Source organism: Giraffa tippelskirchi, chromosome 3 (genome assembly GCF_054371585.1).
Source record: "Giraffa tippelskirchi isolate mGirTip1 chromosome 3, T2T-mGirTip1v1.2.pri, whole genome shotgun sequence".
In the NCBI taxonomy this organism is placed as follows: domain Eukaryota; kingdom Metazoa; phylum Chordata; class Mammalia; order Artiodactyla; family Giraffidae; genus Giraffa; species Giraffa tippelskirchi.
In genome coordinates this window covers 35,474,780-35,496,004 of record NC_137277.1, presented here as the reverse complement: position 1 = coordinate 35,496,004, position 21,225 = coordinate 35,474,780, and the positions used below count along the sequence as shown (strand labels likewise).

At 52.0% G+C, this 21,225-nt stretch overlaps 1 protein-coding gene across 1 annotated transcript; it reads left to right on the top strand.

Moving 5' to 3' along the window:
* Window positions 1-4,838: 4,838 nt before the first annotated feature.
* Window positions 4,839-20,357, top strand: GUCY2D (guanylate cyclase 2D, retinal). The gene is made up of 19 exons (XM_081578481.1): window positions 4,839-5,586; window positions 5,674-5,978; window positions 7,886-8,237; window positions 8,605-8,689; window positions 8,946-9,048; window positions 9,436-9,537; window positions 10,467-10,547; window positions 12,029-12,235; window positions 12,331-12,487; window positions 13,046-13,195; window positions 13,859-14,007; window positions 14,515-14,678; window positions 14,774-14,966; window positions 15,225-15,399; window positions 15,711-15,809; window positions 15,921-16,015; window positions 16,115-16,200; window positions 16,337-16,448; window positions 16,955-20,357. Exons 1-18 carry the CDS (start codon window positions 4,839-4,841, stop codon window positions 16,428-16,430), a joined length of 3,345 nt encoding a protein of 1,114 aa, XP_081434607.1. The 3' UTR covers window positions 16,431-16,448; window positions 16,955-20,357.
* The last annotated feature ends 868 nt before the right edge of the window (window positions 20,358-21,225 follow it).

The following is a 21,225-nucleotide window of genomic DNA, read 5'->3' as shown; positions in this document are numbered from 1 at the left end:
CCTGGGACATAGTAGAAATTCAGTTAAAGTTTTTGAATGTCTCCTTATATGTCTCTTCATATACAAATAAATGTTAGTTTCTCTAGGGTAATTCTTACAAATGGAATTGCTTCAACTTTACTAATTGCCAAACAGCCCACCAATTTACACTCTTATCACACATATGTAATACCAATTTGTATTGGTACTATACATGTAGTACATAATACATATGTATTACACACATGTAATACCAACTCAAATTCATACCAACATTTGATATTGTCACACTTTCTTATTTTTGCCAGTCTGATGGATGTTAATGGTATTTCATTGTTTTATCTTGCATTTCCTTTATTAGTAAAGCTGGGCATTTTTCCCTAGGCTTTTCTTATAACTTGCCTGTTCATTTCCTATGCCCATTTTTCTACTGGGTTTTAGCATATATGCTGCCAAAGTGAACACTCTACTGGGTTATCTCTTATTATACCCCATATATATTTTGGATACTAACTCTTTGTTAATGTTTTGAAAATTTCTTCTTCTTGTTGGTGGCTCATGTTTTCTCTCTGTGATATGATTTTTTTTGACCAGAAATTTTAAGTTTAATATTTTCCAATTTATGACTATTTTCCATTATGGTTTGTACTTTGTCTTGTTTAAGAAATTCTTTCCTATTCTGATTGACAAAGACATTCTCTTTTTTAAAACAATTATTTTTATTTATTTGGCTGTGCTGGGTCTTAGTTATGGCATGCAGGATCTTTTTTTAGTTGCAGCTAAGAAAAGGTTAGTTCCCTGACCAGGGATCAAATCTGGGCCCCATGCATTGGGAGTGCAGAGTCTTAGCCACTGGACCACCAGGGAAGTCCCCATTCTCTTTTTATTTAAAAGTTTTTTACTAGCTCTTATTGGGAAATAACTTCAAATTTACAAAATGCTGCAAAAATAAAAATAATACAAAGAACATTCATATACGCTTTACTCAGATAGTGTTAACATTTAATCATATTTGTTTATCATTTGATAAATATATATAACATATAGTATGTAATATATAAGACAAAATATATACACATATATTTTCTGAACTGTTTGAGGGTAAGTTACATACATTATGGTGCTTTACAGCTAAATACTTCAGTGTGTATATCCTAAAAATAGGGATAGTACAGTTCAAAATTTATATTGATAAAATACTGTGATCAAATCTCCCAATCATATACCAATTTCACCAACTGACAGATGTTAATACACTTTATAGCATTCCTATGAACCCTATACGCATACGCAGCTTTAAAAACCCTTTGGGCTTGCCTAGAAAATTCCACAGACAGAGGAGCCTGGTGGGCTACAGTACATGAAGTCGCAAAGAGTTGAACACAACTGAGAAAATGCAATAGTATATGTGTGTGTGTATATATATACATATATATATATTCTTTTTCATTTCCCTGTGCTATGCAGTAGGTCCTTATTATCTATTTTATATGATATTACTTATATGTGGACTCTAATAAAAATTATACAAATGAAATTATTTACAAAAAAGACTCACAGTTCTCAAAATCAAATTTATGGTTACCTATGGGGAAATGTGGGGAGAAGTGATAAATTAGGTGATTAGAATTAACATATACATATTGAAGTATTTAAAGCAATGGATTATAAATTCAGACAATATGTTTTCCAAATAATTTATTTACCACTGCCAATAAAGATTTTCCTTTTATGTTAAACTGTTTTTTCATAGAACATTGTTGTCTATAATCAAGGACACCTTATGTGTTGATGGATGAACAGATAAACAAAACATGGTATACATGTACGGTGGAATATTTTTCAGCCTTAAAAAGGAAGTTCTGGCACATCTACAACATGGATAAACCTTGGGGACATTTTGATAAGTCAAATGGGCCAGACACAGGAAGACAAATATTGTGTGAGTCCACTCAGGTGAGGTATCTAGAGGAGTCAGATTCTTGGGACAGAAAGCAGAATGATAATTCCTGGGGTTTACGGGTTGAGAGTTGTTTAGTGGGACAGTGTTTCGGTTTTGCAAGATGAAAAGAATTCACAAGGTTGGTTACACAACAACATGAATGCACTTAGTACTGAACTGTACACTTAAAAATGGTTAAGATGGTAAATTTTAGGTTCTGTGCATTTTACCACAATTAATTCTTTAATAAAAAGAAATTTAAAAGAATAATAATAATAATAAAAAAACCCTTTGAGGACTTTCCTGGTAGTCCACTGGCTAAGACTCCATGCTCCCAATTCAGAGGGCTGGGTTCGATCCCTGGTCAGGGAACTAGATCCCACATGCTGCAACTAAGTTCAACAACTAAGAATTCACATATCGTAACTAAAGACCCTGCATGCCACAACTAAGACCCAGTGCAGCCAAATAAAAAAAAGAAAAAAATCCTTTGTACAGGCTCCAAACTAGAGGCAGGCATTGCATTTAACTGTCATGTTTTAGCTTCCTTTAATCTGGAATATTTCCTCAACCTTTATTTGTCTTTTATGATGTTGACATTTTTGAAGAATACGGGCCCGTCCCTTTTTTTAGTAGAATGTTCCTCATTTTGTAGTTATCTGCTATTTCCTTGAGATTAGATTGATGAAATATACTGGGGAATCCCAGTGGTCCACCTGTCAATGCAGGAGATGCAGGAAATGCAGCCTCGGTCCCTGGCTGAGGAAGATCCCCTGGAGAAGGAAATGACAACCCACTTCAATATTCTGGCCTGAAAAATTCCATGGACAGAGGAGCCTGGCAGGCTACAGTCCCCTGATGGGCTACAGTTCCACAGGGTCACAGAGTTGGACCCGACTGAACACAAATGCACACACTCTCTGCTGGAACACTGCATAGATGAATATTGTGCAGTATTGGATCTGTGCAGTATTACTGTGTCCTTCTCAGGTTACCATGTCTGGAGGTACACAATGTCTATCTACCCCTTACTGGTTGACCAACACTGGTCAAAGTGTTGTCCCATTTCTCCACTGTCTAATTACAGCTTTTTATTTATTTTTTTGTTCCCTTCAAAACTCATAAGCAATCTGTGGGGAGATGCCTTAAGACATGCAAATATCCTGCTTCTCGTCAAAATTTCTGCCTAGCTTTAGCATCTACTGATGATTCTCGCCTGAGCCAATCTTTGTCATCATGGTTGAAAAATGATTCATTTCAAGTTTAAAATTTTGTTTTTAATGTATGTCTTTAACCTGGAATTGATTTTGTGTAGTGTGAGATAGGGATCAAATTCTGTCTCCTCCCTCCCCCTCTCGTATGGCTAGCTAATCAGCTTCGTTTGTGGAAAAGCTCCTTCTTAGTCCACTTGTTCATGCATCAAATTTCCATTTTTGCTTAGTTTGTTTCAGTGCTCTCTATTCTATCCAGTTGGTTTATTTGTTTATCCCTGTACCAATACTACAGTCTTTTTTTTATTATTTAAAAAAATATTTAGTTGTTTATTTGCCTGTGCTGGATCTTAGTTGCAGCACACAGGAGGGTCTTTTGTTGCACCATTAAACTCTTAGTTGCGGCATGTGGGATCTAGTTCCCTGACCAGGGATCAAACCCAGGCCCCCTGCATTGGGAGCATGTAGTCTTAGCCACTGGACCACCAGGGAAGTCCCTACAGTGTTTTAATTATTATAGTTTTATAATAAATTTTGATATATAGTAAGGCAAGTATCCCATTACAGTCTTCTTTAAAATTGTTTTATCCGTTTTTGTCATCCTGGCAATTATATTCATTGTCACAGGTAATTTCCACAACAACCTTCAGAGAGCTTAAGAAACTTTCCCAAGTTCACAAAGCCAATAAGGAGGAATCTGAGCCCAGGTCAGTCCAAGGTCCAAGTTCTTTTCATTACTTTCTGGAGTTCTGCCTTCCCAAGGCCAAAAGGATGGTTAGCTAGGCATGGAGATGCGGAGGTCAGAGAATCAAGTGTGGGCAGGTGAGAGAAGCCAGGTATCAGGCTGGTTTGGGTTTGGTCTCTGGGTGTAGACTTTGCCAGCCAAGGGATGGGCTTGGAGTTGGCTGGCAGAACTGGAAATAAGAGTGGAGGGAATAGGACCCTAGGACTGATCACCCACAAGTGTCCATGGACATATCCTGCGGCTCCCCAGGCCGAGGAGGGTAGTGTGGCAGCATCCTGAGAGGAGGACCTGCGGCTGCTTTTGTGTTGGGGGTTGTGGTGGGGGGCTTGGGAGGCAAGGAGGGGAAAGAAGCTGGCTGGCTGGCTGGCTGGAAGCTAGGATAGAGCCCACCCCAGGAGGCCCCATCCTCCACCAGCCCCTTCCTGCCTGATTAAGAGACCCTAATCAGCTTGGGGAGATTAAGGGATCTGGCCTGCTGTTCCCACACCCCCCGCCCTGGGCCCTGGCAAAGGAGACCTGTGGGAGGGCATCAGAAGGATCGGCCCTGTGACCCCTCACCCTGGCCCTGGGCCCGAGCCCCGGACTTTCCGGTGAGTGGCAAAGCCCCCTCCACGCGGACTCCAGGGCCCTTCTGCCAGAGAGAGACCATGGAAGGGTATGGGAGTGTCCCTACTGACCCCACCCCACCCCACCACGGCTCTAAGGGGGGGTGGGTAGACAAGAGGGAGCGAAAGCAGGGCAAAGCAGGGGTGGTGGGGGGTCAGGAGTACTTCTAGGCTATACCCCTGACCCTCTGTAGAATTCCAAGTCCACGCAGGGGCGGGGGGCACGCTATGGAAGCAGAGACAACCCGCAGGTTAATTGCACTTTGAGAAAGGGGGGGGCGTTGCGGAGAGCCCTAAGAGAGCTCTGAGGGTCGCATCCACTCATGCTGCTCGGTTTGTGCTCGCAGAAGCCGGCAATGACCGCCTGCACCCTCCTCCCGGGTGGGTTTTGGGGTCCCGGACTCTGCGCCCCAACGCGGTGGGCTCCGTCTCCGCCCGGCCTTTCCCCGATCCCGCCCCGGCCCCAGCCTCGACTGCGGCCCCTGCTGCTGCTGCTGCTGCTGCTGCTGCTGTTCCTGCCGCGCTCCGTCCTCTCGGCCGTGTTCACAGTGGGGGTGCTGGGCCCCTGGGCCTGCGACCCCATCTTCGCGCGTGCCCGCCCGGACCTGGCCGCCCGCCTGGCCGCCTCCCGCCTGAACCACGCGGCTGCCCTGGAGGGCGGCCCCCGCTTCGAGGTCGCGCTGCTGCCCGAGCCGTGCCGGACGCCGGGCTCGCTGGGGGCCGTGTCCTCAGCGCTCACCCGCGTCTCGGGCCTCGTGGGGCCGGTGAACCCCGCAGCTTGCCGGCCGGCGGAATTACTAGCCCAGGAGGCGGGGGTCGCCTTGGTTCCCTGGGGCTGCCCCGGGACGCGGGCAGCGGGCACCACGGCTCCGGTGGTGACACCCGCGGCCGATGCCCTCTACGCCCTCCTGCGCGCTTTCCGCTGGGCGCACGTGGCCTTGGTCACCGCCCCACAGGACCTGTGGGTGGAGGCGGGACGCGCACTTTCAACGGCGCTCAGGGCCAGGGGCCTGCCTGTGGCCCTGGTGACCTCCATGGAGCCCTCCGACCTGTCTGGAGCCCGGGAGGCCTTGAGGAGGGTCAAAGATGGGCCCAGAGTCAGAGGTAGGCTTCCCTGCAGGATGCAGGGCAGGGGATAGGTCGTCCAGGGAGAAGAGGACAGAGCCCCTAGCCAGGTCTCTGTGTCCGCAGCAGTGATCATGGTAATGCACTCGGTCTTGCTGGGCGGCGAGGAGCAACGCTGCCTGCTGGAGGCTGCAGAGGAGCTGGGCCTGGCCGACGGTTCCCTGGTCTTCCTGCCCTTCGACACGCTCCACTACGCCTTGTCTCCAGGCCCTGACGCCCTGGCGGTGCTCGCCAACAGCTCGCAGCTTCGCAAGGCCCACGATGCGGTGCTCACCCTCACGCGTCACTGTCCCCTGGGAGGCAGCGTGCAGGACAGCCTGCGCAGGGCCCAAGAGCACCGGGAGCTGCCCCCGGACCTCAATCTGCAGCAGGTAGAGGGACCAAAGAAGTGGGAAGAGGGGAAGAGAGCCGGGGGAAGAGAGCAGAGAATAGCCAAAAGGGGAGATGGAGGCTGGAGGCAATGGGAAGAGAAGTGCACAGAAAGATGGAATGAGAGGAGCATGCAGTCAATGGGAGGGAGGAGGTATAGGGAGAGAAGAACCAGCAACTCACCCTGTCCTGGGTAATGTAGAGGCTCTGGCCTTGCTTGGAGCGTCTTAGTGAATTGGAATTGCTTCCAGAGAGTAAGTAATGAGACCTCTCACAGTCAGCCCCAAGGAGCAAACTCTTAACCAACTCTATAGTGCAACATCTTTTGCAGCCTACTTTAAAGTAAACCCACTTCCAACAGACTATGACCTACAGCCTCTAACAAAGAGCTGGTGTTCTTAAAAGAGAGCCGGAAAAAGAAAAAAAGAGAGCGAGAGAGCCAGAAGGAGGGGGAATACAGATCCAGCCTCTATGCCCAGTTCAGAGGTGTTTCCCCTGGGGCTTCATCTCAGATCTTAACTTTTTGAGACCTTACATCCTATGAGAACCAGAAAGGTCCCTGGGTGGAGCCAAGGGCTTTTATGAACATTTAGATTCACAGCTTATTCCCAACAAGCAGCTAATACTCAGGATTCCCTGAGAACAGTGATGAGATGGGATGGAGGGCAGGTGAAGAAAGAGAGGCGAGGGAAAGGGTGGGGAACACCCTATTCAGTTCTCAGTAAGTAGCACAGCCACTTAGCTGCCCAAGTGAGACTCCTAGGAGTCACTTGACTCCTCTAACCCTTCCTTGGACGTCCAGACATCCAGTCCTGTCACCTTTGCTTCCCAAAAGCCATTTGAATCCATCTACTTTCTCCATCCTCACTGTCAGTCCCCTGGTTCAGGCCACAGCACCTCTGGTCCAAATTCCCAAATGAAATCTCCCAGTGGTCTCTACTTCAACTCTTACCTACCCCAGGCCTTTCTCCATCCAACAATCCAATCAAACTTCAGACACAGATCTGACTGTGTCACTCCAGTTTAAAGTCTCCCAGTGGCTTCTCTCGCCCTGGAGAGATACAGGTCTCTACTTGGTTTATCAGGTCTATGTCTTCCTCTCTCTTTCTTCTTTCTTGAACTTCAGTCAGACTGATCTCCTTTGGGTTCTCCAAATGTGGTCTTCTCTTTTGCTTCTGTGCTACCGGCTGTGCTGTTCCCTCTCTCCTGTCCCGACACTCCCCTACGTATTTCTGATTCATCCCCCGAGGGGTGGTCACTTCTGGAAGCCCCTTCCTCCTGCCCCAGCCTGGGCTGGGGCCCTCTTTCCTGTCTCCTCAGCTCCCTCAGTTACCCCTACCCTCACTCCTTAACATCCCTCCAGATGAAAGATTCCTTGAGATAGGGACTAGATTCTTTGAGATATGGACTCTGTCTTGGATCCTGATATATCCCTAGTGCGAGATGGGAACTGGGAATAATAGAGAAGCTCGATGAGATCAGGTGGTTGCCTTGGGGAAAAGAAAAGAAGGAAAAATAGAAGCCAACCAAAAGACAGCAAAGAAGGCTTTCGATGAATAATAGGTGATGATTTTAAAAATATATGCAGGGCAACCAAAAGGAGAGGAAAGAGAAGAGATGTAGGTGATGGAATCAGAAGTAATGAATGATAAGAAGACCTTAAGAATCCTGAAAAGAGGGAAGGGCAGTGGCAAAAAGAGATGGGATAGCCAATTAGGGAGAGGAAGAGAGAACCAATGGAGAGAGAGGAAGAGAGCCAATGGGAAGGATATGGAACCACTAACTAGGAGGTGCAGTCAATTCACAGAGAGCTTGAAGGGCCCAGTAGAAGAATAAGTAGGGACAGTAAGTCCTTGTCTTTTTATGGGCCTCGACCCTGAAACCTGAGGCCCCTACCCTTCTTCCCCAGGTATCCCCTCTCTTTGGCACCATCTATGACTCAGTCTTCTTGTTGGCTGGGGGCGTGGCGCGAGCGCGGGCGGCCGCAGGTGGCGGCTGGGTGTCTGGAGCGGCGGTGGCCCACCATATCTGGGATGCCCGGGTCCCTGGCTTCTGTGGGGCCCTGGGAGGAGCCGAGGAGCCCTCGTTTGTGCTACTGGACACGGATGCCACTGGGGACCGGCTGTTCACCACATACGTTCTAGACCCTACCCAGGGCTTCTTCCACTCTGCTGGAACCCCAGTGCATTTTCCTAAAGGTGGACGGGGGCCTGGACCTGACCCCTCGTGTTGGTTCGACCCAGACACCATCTGCAACGGAGGTGAGGGCGAGCATCTCAGCCCCCATGGGGACAGTGACCATGAACCCTCCAGAAAATGGTGAGAGTGAACTCTCACCGTTAAGTCCTGTTGGAGGCCCTTCCAGGTCCTCCTCAGAGACCCCTGACTTGTGCAGGACCCCTCTATTGCAGAGCCCCTGGATCCCTTTTGGAAGCTTTCTAACATTCCCAAGAACCACCCTTCCACCTTTGCAAGACCCATGACTTTTCCCTCGATCCTGTTCTGAGCATCCATCCCCCTTTCCTGGAGCCTGCAGGGTTTGACAGGACCGCATACCTCCCTAGAGAGGGTGTTCCCCTTTGGCCCCCGCCATGGTCCCCAACCTCTCTCCTCTCACTGCCCCTCCAGGAGTGGAGCCCAGCATCGTCTTTATTGGCTTCCTCCTGGTGGTTGGGATGGTGCTGGCTGGGGCCTTCCTGGCCCATTATTGTAGGTGAGTAGGGGAGTGAGCTAAGTAGATGTGCTTGGCTCTCCACCTGCCAGAAATGGGCAACTGTGCAGCAGACTGGGCCCACTCAAGAGTAGATGAAGGGAAAAGGGCAGAAGGAAGGAGGCCTGGAGGGCTGGCAGAGTCCCAGGGAATGCGTGATCTGAGGGTGACTGCCCTCGCCTGAGACAGCATTACCCCCTTATTGGCCTCCTCTCACGGACTTGGCCCATTGGCGAAGATGACTTCCTTTCTCTACCAGGCACCGGCTGCTTCACATCCAAATGGTCTCTGGCCCCAACAAGATCATCCTGACTCTGGACGACATCACCTTCCTCCACCCGCATGGGGGCAACTCTCGAAAGGTGGGGGAGGTGGGGAGCCAGGAGCCAGCTGTTCTCCCCTGCCTGGGCCAGCCTTCACCCCAGCCCCCACCTGGGAAGGCCTGCTTTCTGCCTTCGCTCTGTCCCAGGTTTGAGCGCTGGGATAAGCCCCCTCAAGTGTGCAATGAGGGTATCAGCCCCTGTCCTGACCACTTTCCTGAGACAGTGTGAAGCTCCAACAAGAAAATGAATATGTTTGCTTTGTAAACTGTAAAGCATTCTGTACATGGGAAGTAATGTCATTATCACCTTCTCTAATTAAGGTTTCTTCCCTTCCCTTCTATAATCCCCAGAACTCAACCTGACCTCAACCCAGGACTCTGACCCCACAGTGTATTTTGACTCTGTTCTTTGATCTCTATCCTCCAGGTGGCCCAGGGGAGTCGAACCAGTCTGGCTGCCCGCAGCACATCAGATATTCGCAGCATCCACAGCCAGCTCCCGGATTACACCAACATTGGCCTCTATGAGGTGAGCACGATCCCCAGGCAGGCTGAGCTCTAGCCCTGGAGACAAGCCTAGGAAATGGGGATAGGAGGCCAGGATGGGAACCTTGAGAGGGTTCAGGTATTCCTCCTCAAAGGGGAGCATCTGGGAAGCCTTCCTGCTGGGGGATTTCCCCTTAGCCATCATCCAAGTGACGGCTTTTCAAAGGCCTATTACAGTGGCCTAAAGACTGGAGGCCTGGGACTTCCCTGGTGGTCCAGTGGTTAAGAATTCACCTTCCAATGCTAAGATCTCAGTTGCCTCGAGGCCAAAAACAAACAACAACAAAATCTCCAAAAACAAACCAAAAAAAAAAAGCAGCAAGATTGTAACAAATTCAATAAAGACTTAAAAAAAAAGGCTGTCTCTGACTCAAGCCAGACCCACATCTTGACCCCACCCAGCATTTCTATCCCAATCAGATCCCTCTCTGGAATAGCAAGACTTAGAGGGGAAAAAAGAAAGTCACAAGAGGGCATTAGGACGTTAACTATGAAGTCTGCAAATCTGAATGTGGTGGGATGGGTGGGAGATAATGAGATCAGATTCAGGGAGAGCCAAGAGAGCTCGGCTAATCAAGAGGGAGGGAAATTTAGAGCAAACATCAAGCTCCTTGCTCCTGATGCTCCTTTAGTTGTGGTACTCAGGCTTCTCATTGCTATGGCTTCTCTTGTTGTGGAGCATGGGCTCTAGGACACATGGGCTTCAGTAGTTGCAGCTCCCAGACTCTAGAGCCCAGGCTCAGTCGTTGTGGCACACGGGCTTAGTTGATCCATGGCATGTGGGATTTTCCAAGATCAGGGATCAAACCCATGCCTCCTGCATTGGCGGGCAGATTCTTTACCACTGAGCCACCAGGAAAGCCCCCATAGGGTTTTAAGAAACCAAATTTATTACTCCTATCTCTGCTCCAGGGAGACTGGGTTTGGCTGAAGAAATTCCCAGGAGATCAGCACATAGCTATCCGCCCAGCAACCAAGATGGCCTTCTCCAAGGTGGGAGTGGGTCTATGATGGGGTATGGGGTGGCCATCATTTCTTCCTTCGTTGCCTTCTCTTTGCAGCTGAGTCCAAGTAGGCCCCACTGTGGGGGAGACCAAGAGCTCTCAATGAAGTGTCCCCTCCTCTCTAAAGCAGGTTTCCCATCATGCTCTTACAACACTAATTCTTTCCTTTGAGATGTTTTTATCATAATTTGTCATCGTCTGTTCACCTGTGTGCTGGCTTATTTCTTATCTTCCTCCCTCCCTGAACTGTAAGCTGAGTGAGAACTTTTTCTCTATCCCCTCCATTGTGTTTCCAGCACCCAGCACAGTGTCTGGAACATTAGAGACACCCAGCGAATGTTTGTTGAGTGAATGACAGAAAATAAATGGGCTTCCAGTTCTGTCAGACTGCTTGTACAGTATGGCCCAGTTGATGCACACTGAGGGAAGTGGAAAACTGGCAAGGAGGCTATAAAGTGGCTTATTCTGGTACTTCCAACCTTAATGCCCCCATTACTCCTAACACCATACAGCCCTGGCTTGGCCTCCTTCACAGATGCCTCCCAGAAGCTCTGGGTCACAGCTGCAGAATGACTTAAGTGGACTACCAGTAGTCAACAGACTAGGTCACCATTTAATAACAGGCATTTAAGATGAAAAGAAGCCCCTTGTGGGACCAAAGAAAAGCTAGCAAGGGCACCAGTCACCCACTAGCCCCCATTTTTTCAGCCAGACGGTGAGGGCCTCTGTCCTCCTGGATGGGTGTGACTTTGTTGATGGCTCCTCTTGGATACAGCTGGACTGCTTAGTCCTTCCCTAACTTGGGAAACAACATGATGGGGGTCTCAGAAATATCTGGTGCAATGATGTAACCAAGCAGAGCGGCCCTGTGCTGAGTCCCCAGCACAAGCCATTTTGGTGACTTCTGAAAGCAGTGCAGTGTCTGCCTGATTCTCCCCCAAGGGGCTGTTGTATCAGAAGGGGGGGTGGTACCAGGAGCTTCTCTTTCATCAAGTTTTTTCCTTTAAGACCCAGCAACTTCAAAGTCTTACGGTTAATAAATCAGAATCTGCCTGGGTCCTGATTACCAGGGCAAGGTTGTCTTTTCATTCATAACTTTTAAGTTAAACCATGTTCAGGGACTTCCCTGGTGGTCCAGTGATTAAGACTCCACGCTTCCACTGCAGCCGGCGCTGGTAAGGCCCTGGAGAACTAAGATCCCCGCGGGCCTCGCGGTGGGGCCAAAAAAACAAAACCAAAATCACGTTCATTGTCTGAACAGTGGCCTTTGACTATGTTGTCTTTTCCAGAGAGAGACATTACTGTAGAAGGAAGCCCCTTACATGCCCTGTAGACCTTTCCACTCACCATTCTTATCCCATCTTCCGATCAAAGCCAGACCTGAATAACAGCTTCCGCTCCATCCACCTGGCTCCCAGGACAGAAAATGCCTGTTAACTGACCCCCACCCCCACCCCCACCCCCCTGCAGATCCGGGAACTCCGGCATGAAAACGTGGCCCTCTACCTGGGGCTCTTCCTGGCAGGAGGAACTGGCGGCCCCGCGGCCCCCGGGGAAGGTGTGTTGGCTGTGGTCTCCGAGCACTGTGCCCGCGGCTCCCTCCAAGACCTCCTCGCCCAGAGAGACATAAAGCTGGACTGGATGTTCAAGTCCTCCCTCCTCCTGGACCTCATTAAGGTGTGCGTGTGGGGGTGAGTGGGTGGGATGCAGAGGGGAGCAGCCAGCAGAGGACCCGTGTGGGCTGAGTCTGCCCTATATGCCACCCTTTCCAGGGAATAAGGTATCTGCACCATCGAGGGGTGGCCCACGGGCGGCTGAAGTCACGGAACTGCGTGGTGGACGGGAGGTTCGTGCTTAAAGTCACCGACCACGGTCACGGGCGACTGCTGGAGGCGCAGAGGGTGTTACCGGAGCCACCGAGCGCGGAGGGTAGGCGTCCCGGCTGCCTCCTGCGCGGAAGAGCATCCCCCGCGTCCCCATTATTTCAAGCGCCTCTTCTTCCCTCCTTCCCTCGAACTCTCTCCATCTCACATCCACTGGACGCGACTCCTGAGACCGAAAAGGTCTCGTGACCTCTGAGACGAAGAGAAGGAACTCCGTGGCTGGGGAGGCGGGGCTTGTTTGGGGGGCGGGACTTGATAGGGAGGCGGGGACTTGTTAAGGGGGTGGGGCTTGTGCCTGAGGACGGAGCTCCTGCCTCTGCTGGGGTTCCCGCTTCAAGTGGGGCTTTACCTAATGGTGAGGCTTGTTTCCAAGGGACCACATCTTCTCTGGGGACCCCTTTGTCTAAAGGGCAGGGCTGTTTCCGAAACTTGTTTTGGTATTCTGGTAGTTTCTCTTGGGGATAACTGCGGGCAGTAAGGTCGGACACAGGCTGAGAGGTTGAGCGGGTGGGGGGCGAGTCTGGGCTTTCTGGTCAGGCTAGCGGGTGTGTCCCCAGAGCCTCCGCGGCTCTCCGCGTGCCCACGCCCCCTTCCCCGACCTCAGACCAGCTATGGACAGCCCCGGAGCTGCTTCGAGACCCGGTCCTGGAGCGCCGGGGAACGCTGGCCGGCGACGTCTTCAGTCTGGGCATCATCATGCAGGAGGTCGTGTGCCGCAGCGCCCCCTACGCCATGCTGGAGCTCACTGCCGAGGGTACGGCCGCCCCTCGCCTGGCGTTGGGACTAGAGACCCAGACTCGCTGGGTACTGACACTTACTTATGTGCGCCTGAAGGATCAGGGCAGTGGAGAGCCAAGCATCAGGATGGGAGGGGCGACATTTCAGCGCCCATGGTTTCCTCTGTTCTGATCCTGGACCCCTCCTGCTCCCCCCAAGGCTAGTAGCACATTCCTGTCTGGTTCTTAGGGGCCCCAGGGAGACAGCAGGAGAGGAGAAGAGGGGAAAGAGAGCAGCTGGATCTAGTTCAAGTCCACATTATCATCTATGGTGGTTCTGGTGGTTTAGTCACTAAGTCGTGTCTGATTCTTTATGACCCCATGGACTGGAGCCCACCAGACAGGAAACAGAGAACTACTTGATCAATCTAACCTCTGTTTTTCTTATGTGCAATAAATAAGGCAGCCTCTTTGCCTGACACCTCTTACAGTCCCCTGCCCCACCCCCACCACGGTTCAGGGTCCTCTTGTTGCTCCCAGAGTCACCTCCCTCACTACATTACCTCATCTACTGAAGCTCTGATTTAAAGGAACCCCTGACCATTTCCAGTCCCCTCGTTTCAAGCTTCAACAATCAGGCCAGAGTCAGAGGTGGCTTCCCTTCTGGTCCATCTCCTCTCTTGGTCCCTTCATGCTTCCAGAAGTGGTGAAGAGGGTACAGAGCCCCCCTCCACTGTGTCGGCCCTCCGTGTCCATAGACCAGGCGCCCATGGAGTGCATCCAGCTGATGAAACAGTGCTGGGCAGAGCAGCCAGAACTTCGGCCCTCCATGGACCGCACCTTTGAACTGGTCAGGGGCTGGGCTGGGCAAAGTCTGGGCTGGGCACTTGCCAGAAACCTGGGGTGGGGCTGGAGGGCTGCTGAAAGGCAGGCTGGCAGGATCTCTGACTGGCTACTTCCTAAGTCGTTGCCTGAGGACTAAGGGTTTGGTGGGGACAGAGTTAGAATGGGGACTTTGGGGACTTTTGGAGTGGGAGATGGAGCTCTGGATGGGAGAAAAATTTAATTCAGTTAAAATAATATTTATTGAGTATGTATTTGGCCTGTTGTGGGAAAAGGACCCTTGGCTTGGGAGTCCAAAGACTGGGCTGGTTTCAGTGCCTTGTCAGTTACTAACAGAACAGCTGACCTCCAAATAATGTGTGAAAACACAGTGCCCAGCACAGGGTGAGGTGTGGGCTTGATGAGGATGAGATGAAAGGGGGTATAGACAGAGGATCAGGCATAATATGGCCGCATGAGAGGGGCATGGCAGCCCAGGTCCCCAGCAGCCCCACCAGCTTCCTCCTCCTACTAGTTCAAGAGCATCAACAAGGGCCGGAAAATGAACATCATCGACTCGATGCTTCGGATGCTGGAACAGTACTCCAGTAACCTGGAGGACCTGATCCGGGAGCGCACGGAGGAGCTGGAGCTGGAAAAGCAGAAGACAGACCGGCTGCTCACACAGATGCTGCCTCCGTGGGTGTCGACGGGGAGAGATGAGTGGGGAGGACAGCTGGAGTCCAGCCAGCCTAGGGCAGCCTCCAGGTAACCTCACCACCTGCCATCCCCAGGTCTGTGGCGGAGGCACTGAAGATGGGGACACCTGTGGAGCCTGAGTATTTTGAAGAGGTGACACTGTATTTCAGTGACATTGTGGGTTTCACCACCATCTCAGCCATGAGTGAGCCCATCGAAGTGGTAGACCTGCTCAACGACCTCTACACGCTCTTTGATGCTATCATTGGTTCCCACGATGTCTACAAGGTGGGGTGTGGAGGGGACAAGCCCTCCTTCAGTTTCCCCAGCCCCCAGCCCTTCCTGCTCAGGCCCCAGACCCACTATCCAAAGTCCACCTGCACAGTCCTCTTTCCAGCCCTCCTGTTCCTTTTCTCTGCTGCCAGTCCCCTGCTCAGTCCCCCATCTGAAAGGCCCCCAGGATCTCTGCACTCACCCCAGTTTAGGCCTCCTGACCAGGGACAATGGCATTGGTGAGGGAGGCTCAGTACTGAATTCTGGCCTCAGGTGGAGACAATTGGGGACGCCTACATGGTGGCCTCGGGGCTGCCCCAGAGGAACGGACACCGGCACGCAGCAGAGATCGCCAACATGGCTCTGGACATCCTCAGCGCAGTGGGCACCTTCCGCATGCGCCACATGCCGGAAGTGCCCGTGCGCATCCGCATTGGCCTGCACTCGGGTAACTCCATCCCCGCACCCAGGCCCCCCTGTCCCCGGGCACTCCATCCCCTCTCCCCAGTGCGGGCTCCGCTTTCCTAGATAAGAGGCAAACTTGTGGAGAGGTGCCGGGGGTGGGGGTGGGGGGTGGGGGTGGAGGAACTTGTCTTGAAGCCACCTTTTGACACCAGGAGCTCCATGGTAACTGGGCGGGCAGGCTTGAGAGGGTGTCTTTGGGGAGCCAGTGGAGATTCTGGGAGTGCTAAAGACCACTGAGCCCTACTAGGTGCCGCCCGGGGCCAGCAGGCCCGCCAACCCTGCGCCTGTTCACAGGCCCGTGCGTGGCGGGCGTGGTGGGCCTCACCATGCCCCGGTACTGCCTGTTTGGGGACACGGTCAATACCGCCTCGCGCATGGAGTCCACCGGGCTGCGTGAGTGCGACGGGGCCGGACGGGGCGGGGGGGGGGGGGCTGGGGCGCGGGGGGGTGGGGGTGGGGCGCGGGAGGGGTGTCCCCCGAGCTCATGGTGCCCCCCCATCCCAGCTTACCGCATCCACGTGAACAGGAGCACCGTGCAGATCCTCTCTGCCCTAAATGAGGGCTTCCTGACTGAGGCGCGGGGCCGCACGGAGCTGAAGGTGAGGCCAGGCTGGAAGACACGCTTCCACTTTGACCTGGAGCGCCACCGGCCCTCACCCCAGCCTGCCTGAGCCCTCCCGTCCTGCTTGTCTCCCCAGGGCAAGGGCGCAGAGGAAACGTACTGGCTGGTGGGCAGACGCGGCTTCAACAAACCCATCCCCAAACCACCGGACCTGCAACCCGGGTGAGGATCCGGCATCCGTGGATGAAGACCGAGTTGCTCCCTCCATCCCCTCTCCCCACTCTTGCCCAGCACCGCACCGGCAAAGCAGGGTGGCGTGGATTTTGCCCTCCTACCACCTATTCTCCCTTCCCCACAGGGCCAGCAACCATGGCATCAGCCTGCACGAAATACCCCCTGATCGGCGCCAGAAGCTGGAGAAGGCGAGGCCAGGCCAGTTTTCTGGGAAGTGAGGCTGGATCTGAGACAAGGTACTGCGCCCCTCTCCCCCCGGGGACCACCACCTGCTTCCCGGAGGACAGACATCCCTTCCCCTACCTGAAGACCTAGCCCTGCCTGCTTGCAGAACTTCCCACTCAAGCCAGGAGTCCTTCTCTGACTTGGTGGGCCCAGGCTGCTTCCTAAACCCAGACATTTCCCCTGGGAGGGAAGCACCAGCCACAGGGATTCTGGTTTTGGAGCTCTGGAGTGGTCCAGGAATCCAGACTTGGGAATACCTTTAAACATGACCTTCTGGAACTTTCACTCTGACCCCCTCTCCCCCTACTGTATTAACAAGCCCTTCCTCTGGGCCTCTGGAACTCAGTGATCCTAGGATTCGCCAGAGGACCAGTTGACTGTTGACTCCAGAGCTCTGTTCCAGCAGACACCCAGCCTTCTGCCCTCCAGGAAACTGATCCATGATTCTCCCCTACAGAGGAGAATCCCCACGACCCCTGTCCACCATTTCCCTCTGAGACCCTCCTCTTTCCCTCAGGATTATTCCGGAAGGTCCTTTTCCTGAACGTTGCTGCTGTAGGTGACCAAAAATCTGGCTAATACCAGTGACTTCTGTCCAGCTCTGCCTCAAAGGATTCTGAGCCTTTACAAGAGCTGGTTGCAAACCAGTTGTGTGACTTTGAGAAAGCCTCATGCACTCTCTGGGCCTGGGTTCCCCTTCGGTGGTGAAATGAAGCGTGCCCTAGGTGGTTTCTCCACACCCCAGCTCTGACAGCTGGGCTTCTGAGTGGTTGGCCTTGGGATATGGGGCACAGGGCACGTGGCCTGCAGCTCCAGTGACCCTGAGCCCATCAGGAAGGTCCCAGGAAGGAGGATCTGGGATTGGATGTCCCAACCCCAGAGGAGGTGGAGCCCTCCTATTCCACCAGCGCAGGGGTTGTCATATGGCCTGAGGATTCCAGGGCTTCTCTTTAGCCTAAAGCGTCCTTCCCTTCTCCATCCTCCACCAGTCAGAAACTGGCTCCTTTGGTGGCATCACCACACAGCTTGCCCAAGTGCAGAGAAAAAAAGCTTGGTTCCTGGCTTTGGGGAAAGGAATGTAAACAAACTGCACCAAACCTTTACTAACCAGAACACCCAGGAAATAGTAGTATTCTCTGTTTAACTGGGCGCTGCTGAGCAGGCAGTTGGATGGAAAATCCTTCCTGCTTAGATCTTTGCCACAAGCATCAAGCCATCCCATCCTGGTGGGTCTCTAGCTGAAGTTTCTTTTGTGGTACTTTGATATCCCAGAGCCTGGGCTTTGGCATGTTGGTCTCTGGGTGGCCTTCACTGTGGCTTCAGACCCTGGCAGAAGTCAGCAGCAGCTGCAGCCACTCAGGCTGTCTCTCTAGGTAGTGAGCCTCCAGTCCCTGGCAGTGTGTGAGCAGAATTGGAGATAGCTGTGAGCAGGGATAGTAGCATCAGATGGACTCCCTAGGTGGAAGGTTGGACTCAGTCCTCACCACACAGTGTGGTTGGTGGGCCAGCAGCAGTGACATCACCTGGGAGCTTGTTAGCAATACAGCATCTCAGGCCCCGTTGTATGGAAACAGAATCTACATTTTGACAGAGTTGAACCGAGTTCCTTGAGAGTATTCCTTCTCCATATCCCTTCTGGGATATGGAGAGTATTCCCCATATGCCAAGGCCTTTAAAGGAACTTTAAAATTCCTTTAAAGTTTCTGAATCATGGAACTAAATGATCTTAGGAGCTCTAAAATCTCAGAATTGCTGAGAGTGAGTGGCTGAGAAATACTGACATGGGTTGCCATTTCCTTCTCCAGGGGATCTTCCTGGCCCGAGGTCAAACCCAAGTCTCTTGCATCTCCTACACTGTCAGAAGGATAGTTTACCATTTGCACCACCTGGGAAGCCAGAATTTCAAGATTTCATAAGAACCAGGCTAGAAGCTAGTCTCGACACTTGTTTGGCCACTGGAATGGTTTTATTTTTGTCTTGAGCTAACATTTAGAAATCAACAGAGACCCCATTGTAAAAATGTCTACCAAATTTCCTTCTTCTCGGAAATCAAAAGCCCCACACAGAGGCAACTGCAACTTCCTGCTGGAGCTAAAGAGCAACCATCTCCCCACCCCACCCCTCTCTCCAGGTTTTCAGTCCCCATTCTCACAGTGCCCACCACTTCCCATAGACTCCAGGACCTCAGGATTCTCTGAACTCCTCTTATGTACCTGTCAGGTGCCTGTAGACATCAGACCTCAGGACCCTGGAGTAGCTGATGTTAGGACTATGGATGAGCCTGGGAGTTGAAGGTTGCTTTGTCTGACTCGTGAAACCCACAAACTTAGTGGTCTTTCCCTCCTTCCTAAAGGCAGAGAAAGAAGGGGGAAGAAACCTAAGATTCAGCAGTTACAGGTTCTGGTTACTTAAGGTGGTGCTGCTATAGTAAGTAATATGGTATAATTTAAAAAGCATTTTTAACCAAGTTCGGAGATGCTGAATTAAGGATTTCTTTTTTTTAAAACCCTGATGCATGCACACACACACAGTATTTTTAAAATTACCTACATTCTGAAACATCTCTCTTTAGATTTTCTCTGTACTTAGGTCCCAGGGATTGAAGGTCAGCTCTGCATTGCTGGTGCTGGACCTGACATGTGGACATAGCTGTCTCTCCCCTGCCTGTTCCTTCCTTCCCGCGCCACCCCACCCCATCCCTTCCCACTATTTTCCTCCCAACCTGTGTGGGGCCTAGGATAGTTACTAGCCTGTGATTCAGGGGAGCTTCAGGAAAGAGTTGACCTGGGGTTAGGCAGAGGAGGATTGATGAGTATAGGCTGGGGTGGGGCACCCCCCCAGAGGGGAAGGAGGATGAGCTGGGGCTGAATGTTGTTTGGGGCAGAGGTGGGGCAAACAGGGCTGAGCCAGTTCCTTCCCATTGTCAACTTAGCCTTGTTCTCAGGTGCATGCGAAGTCGCTCAGTCATGTCTGACTCTTTGCAACCCCATGGACTATAGCCTGCCAGCTTCCTCTCTCCATGGAATTTTCCAGGCAAGAATACCGGAGTAGGTTGCCATTTCCTCCTCCAGGGGATCTTTCCGTGGAGGATCAAACATGTCGAGGATCCCTGGACATAGAGATCAAACCCATGTCTCCTGCATTGGCAGGCGGATTCTTTACCACTGAGTCACCTGGGAATTCAGTCTGAAAGGAAACCATGCAAGTGACTTGGGGAGAGCCTGGTAACGGAGAGGCCTGTCCTTCTCCCCCAGTCTGGAGAACTCAGGGACCACCCGCCCTAGAGCTCAGAGGGCTGGTGGGAGTGGAGGAGGGAAACAATCAAGCCACAGTCTCCTCTCTGCTCCTAGTCTCCTCTCTCTGCCTGGCAGTTTCTCCCTGTCTTTCTCCTCCATTTCCGTGGAACCTTTGTTCTGGGCCCAGGCAGTCTCTGAGACTGCTACTGCCCTCTGACCCAAGTCCTGTCCACCTGCTCACCCCTGTTGTTCCTGGGACCCCAGCAACTCCCAGCTCAGAGAGCACCCGGCTTGGCCAGTAGGATCCCCTCACCTTTAGTCGTGTTTACACTACCTCTACTGCTGGCCTTGCCTTCAGGATGGCTCTGTAGCCAGGACCAAAGATGGCCGAAGCCGGATCTCCCACAGCTGCTGCTGCTGCTGTCCCCACCCTGTAGCTGGGACAACACATCACGTCCTGGGGCTCACCTGGTACCTTTTGTCTATGCTGCTCCTCAGGGACTGGGGTCTGCTCCCCACCCCCACCTGCAGTGGACCCCAGGGACCCTCTGGGGGCTGTGGAACTGTGTTGTGTGGCCATGTTCACCAGGATCTTCTGGACTGTGTGCTCTGGACACCAGGCCACATGCCGTGGTGTTGGGTCCTGGGAGTGTGGGGGTTGGAATAAAGGTGTGCTTTCTTCCATTTCTTGGTATGTGGTCCTTTTGGCCCAAGTGATCTGAACACCCCCATCCCTGGAATGTTCAAACCTAGCATTGCATTGCCAGGGAGGACTTCAGATATGGGGTGAACCCTAGAGATGGCCCAGGCAGCGGAAGGTGATCTCAGGACTGCAACCCCACAGGAGCCCCTCTGCTCAGGAGGTCTGCTCTGAGGGGGCAAAGCAGGGAAGCCACAGGACTTTCAGGCTTCTAGAAAAGACCAGGATCTCTGAGGCTCTGGAAATGGGTAGCTGGCCTCATCCTTTGGTCAGAGGCAGGAGAGAGGAAGGAAGAGAAAGACAGAGCTTGTCCATGGCCAAGACCTGAGATCCATGGAAGCCAGAATCCAAGACTGAAGGATCAGGGCCCCCAAATGGGGAAGTTGAGGTCCACTGGTCTCTGGACAAGGTCTCACCAGCAACCCACACCCTACCTCCAACCCTCCCAGAGTCTGGGGCATTAGAACAGGATAGACCATCCCAAAGCCACCCATGTGCAACCAGTCCATTGGTCATCCATTCTCTTTGAGCCCAACATCCCAGGCTGTTTTTCTGACATGATGACTCGTAAAGGACATTAGGTGTTCTGCCTTCCCAGCATCCGTGTGCTGGGCATCCATCATTGCCTCATTCTCAGTCCTTGTGGAACTGACTCAGACCTCCCCATGCAGTCCTGTCCCATCATTCCATTCCTCTGGCCACTGGAATTGCTTCAAGGAAAGTGGGTGACCCAGGCCAGGCAAACTAGGCTTCACATTGAGACATTGCTAGAAGCCGAGGGCAGCGTCGCAAGAGGATGTGACGCTGAGTGGTCTTGCCACCACAATGATAGGATCGGAGCAGGCAGACCTT

Coding starts and splice junctions, on each gene's coding strand:
- GUCY2D (XM_081578481.1), top strand. CDS start 4,839: ATGACCGCCTGCACCCTCCTCCCGGGTGGGTTTTGGGGTCCCGGACTC. Junction 8,238..8,604: donor AGACACCATCTGCAACGGAG/GTGAGGGCGAGC, acceptor CTGCCCCTCCAG/GAGTGGAGCCCAGCATCGTC. Junction 15,810..15,920: donor CATGGAGTCCACCGGGCTGC/GTGAGTGCGACG, acceptor CCCCCATCCCAG/CTTACCGCATCCACGTGAAC.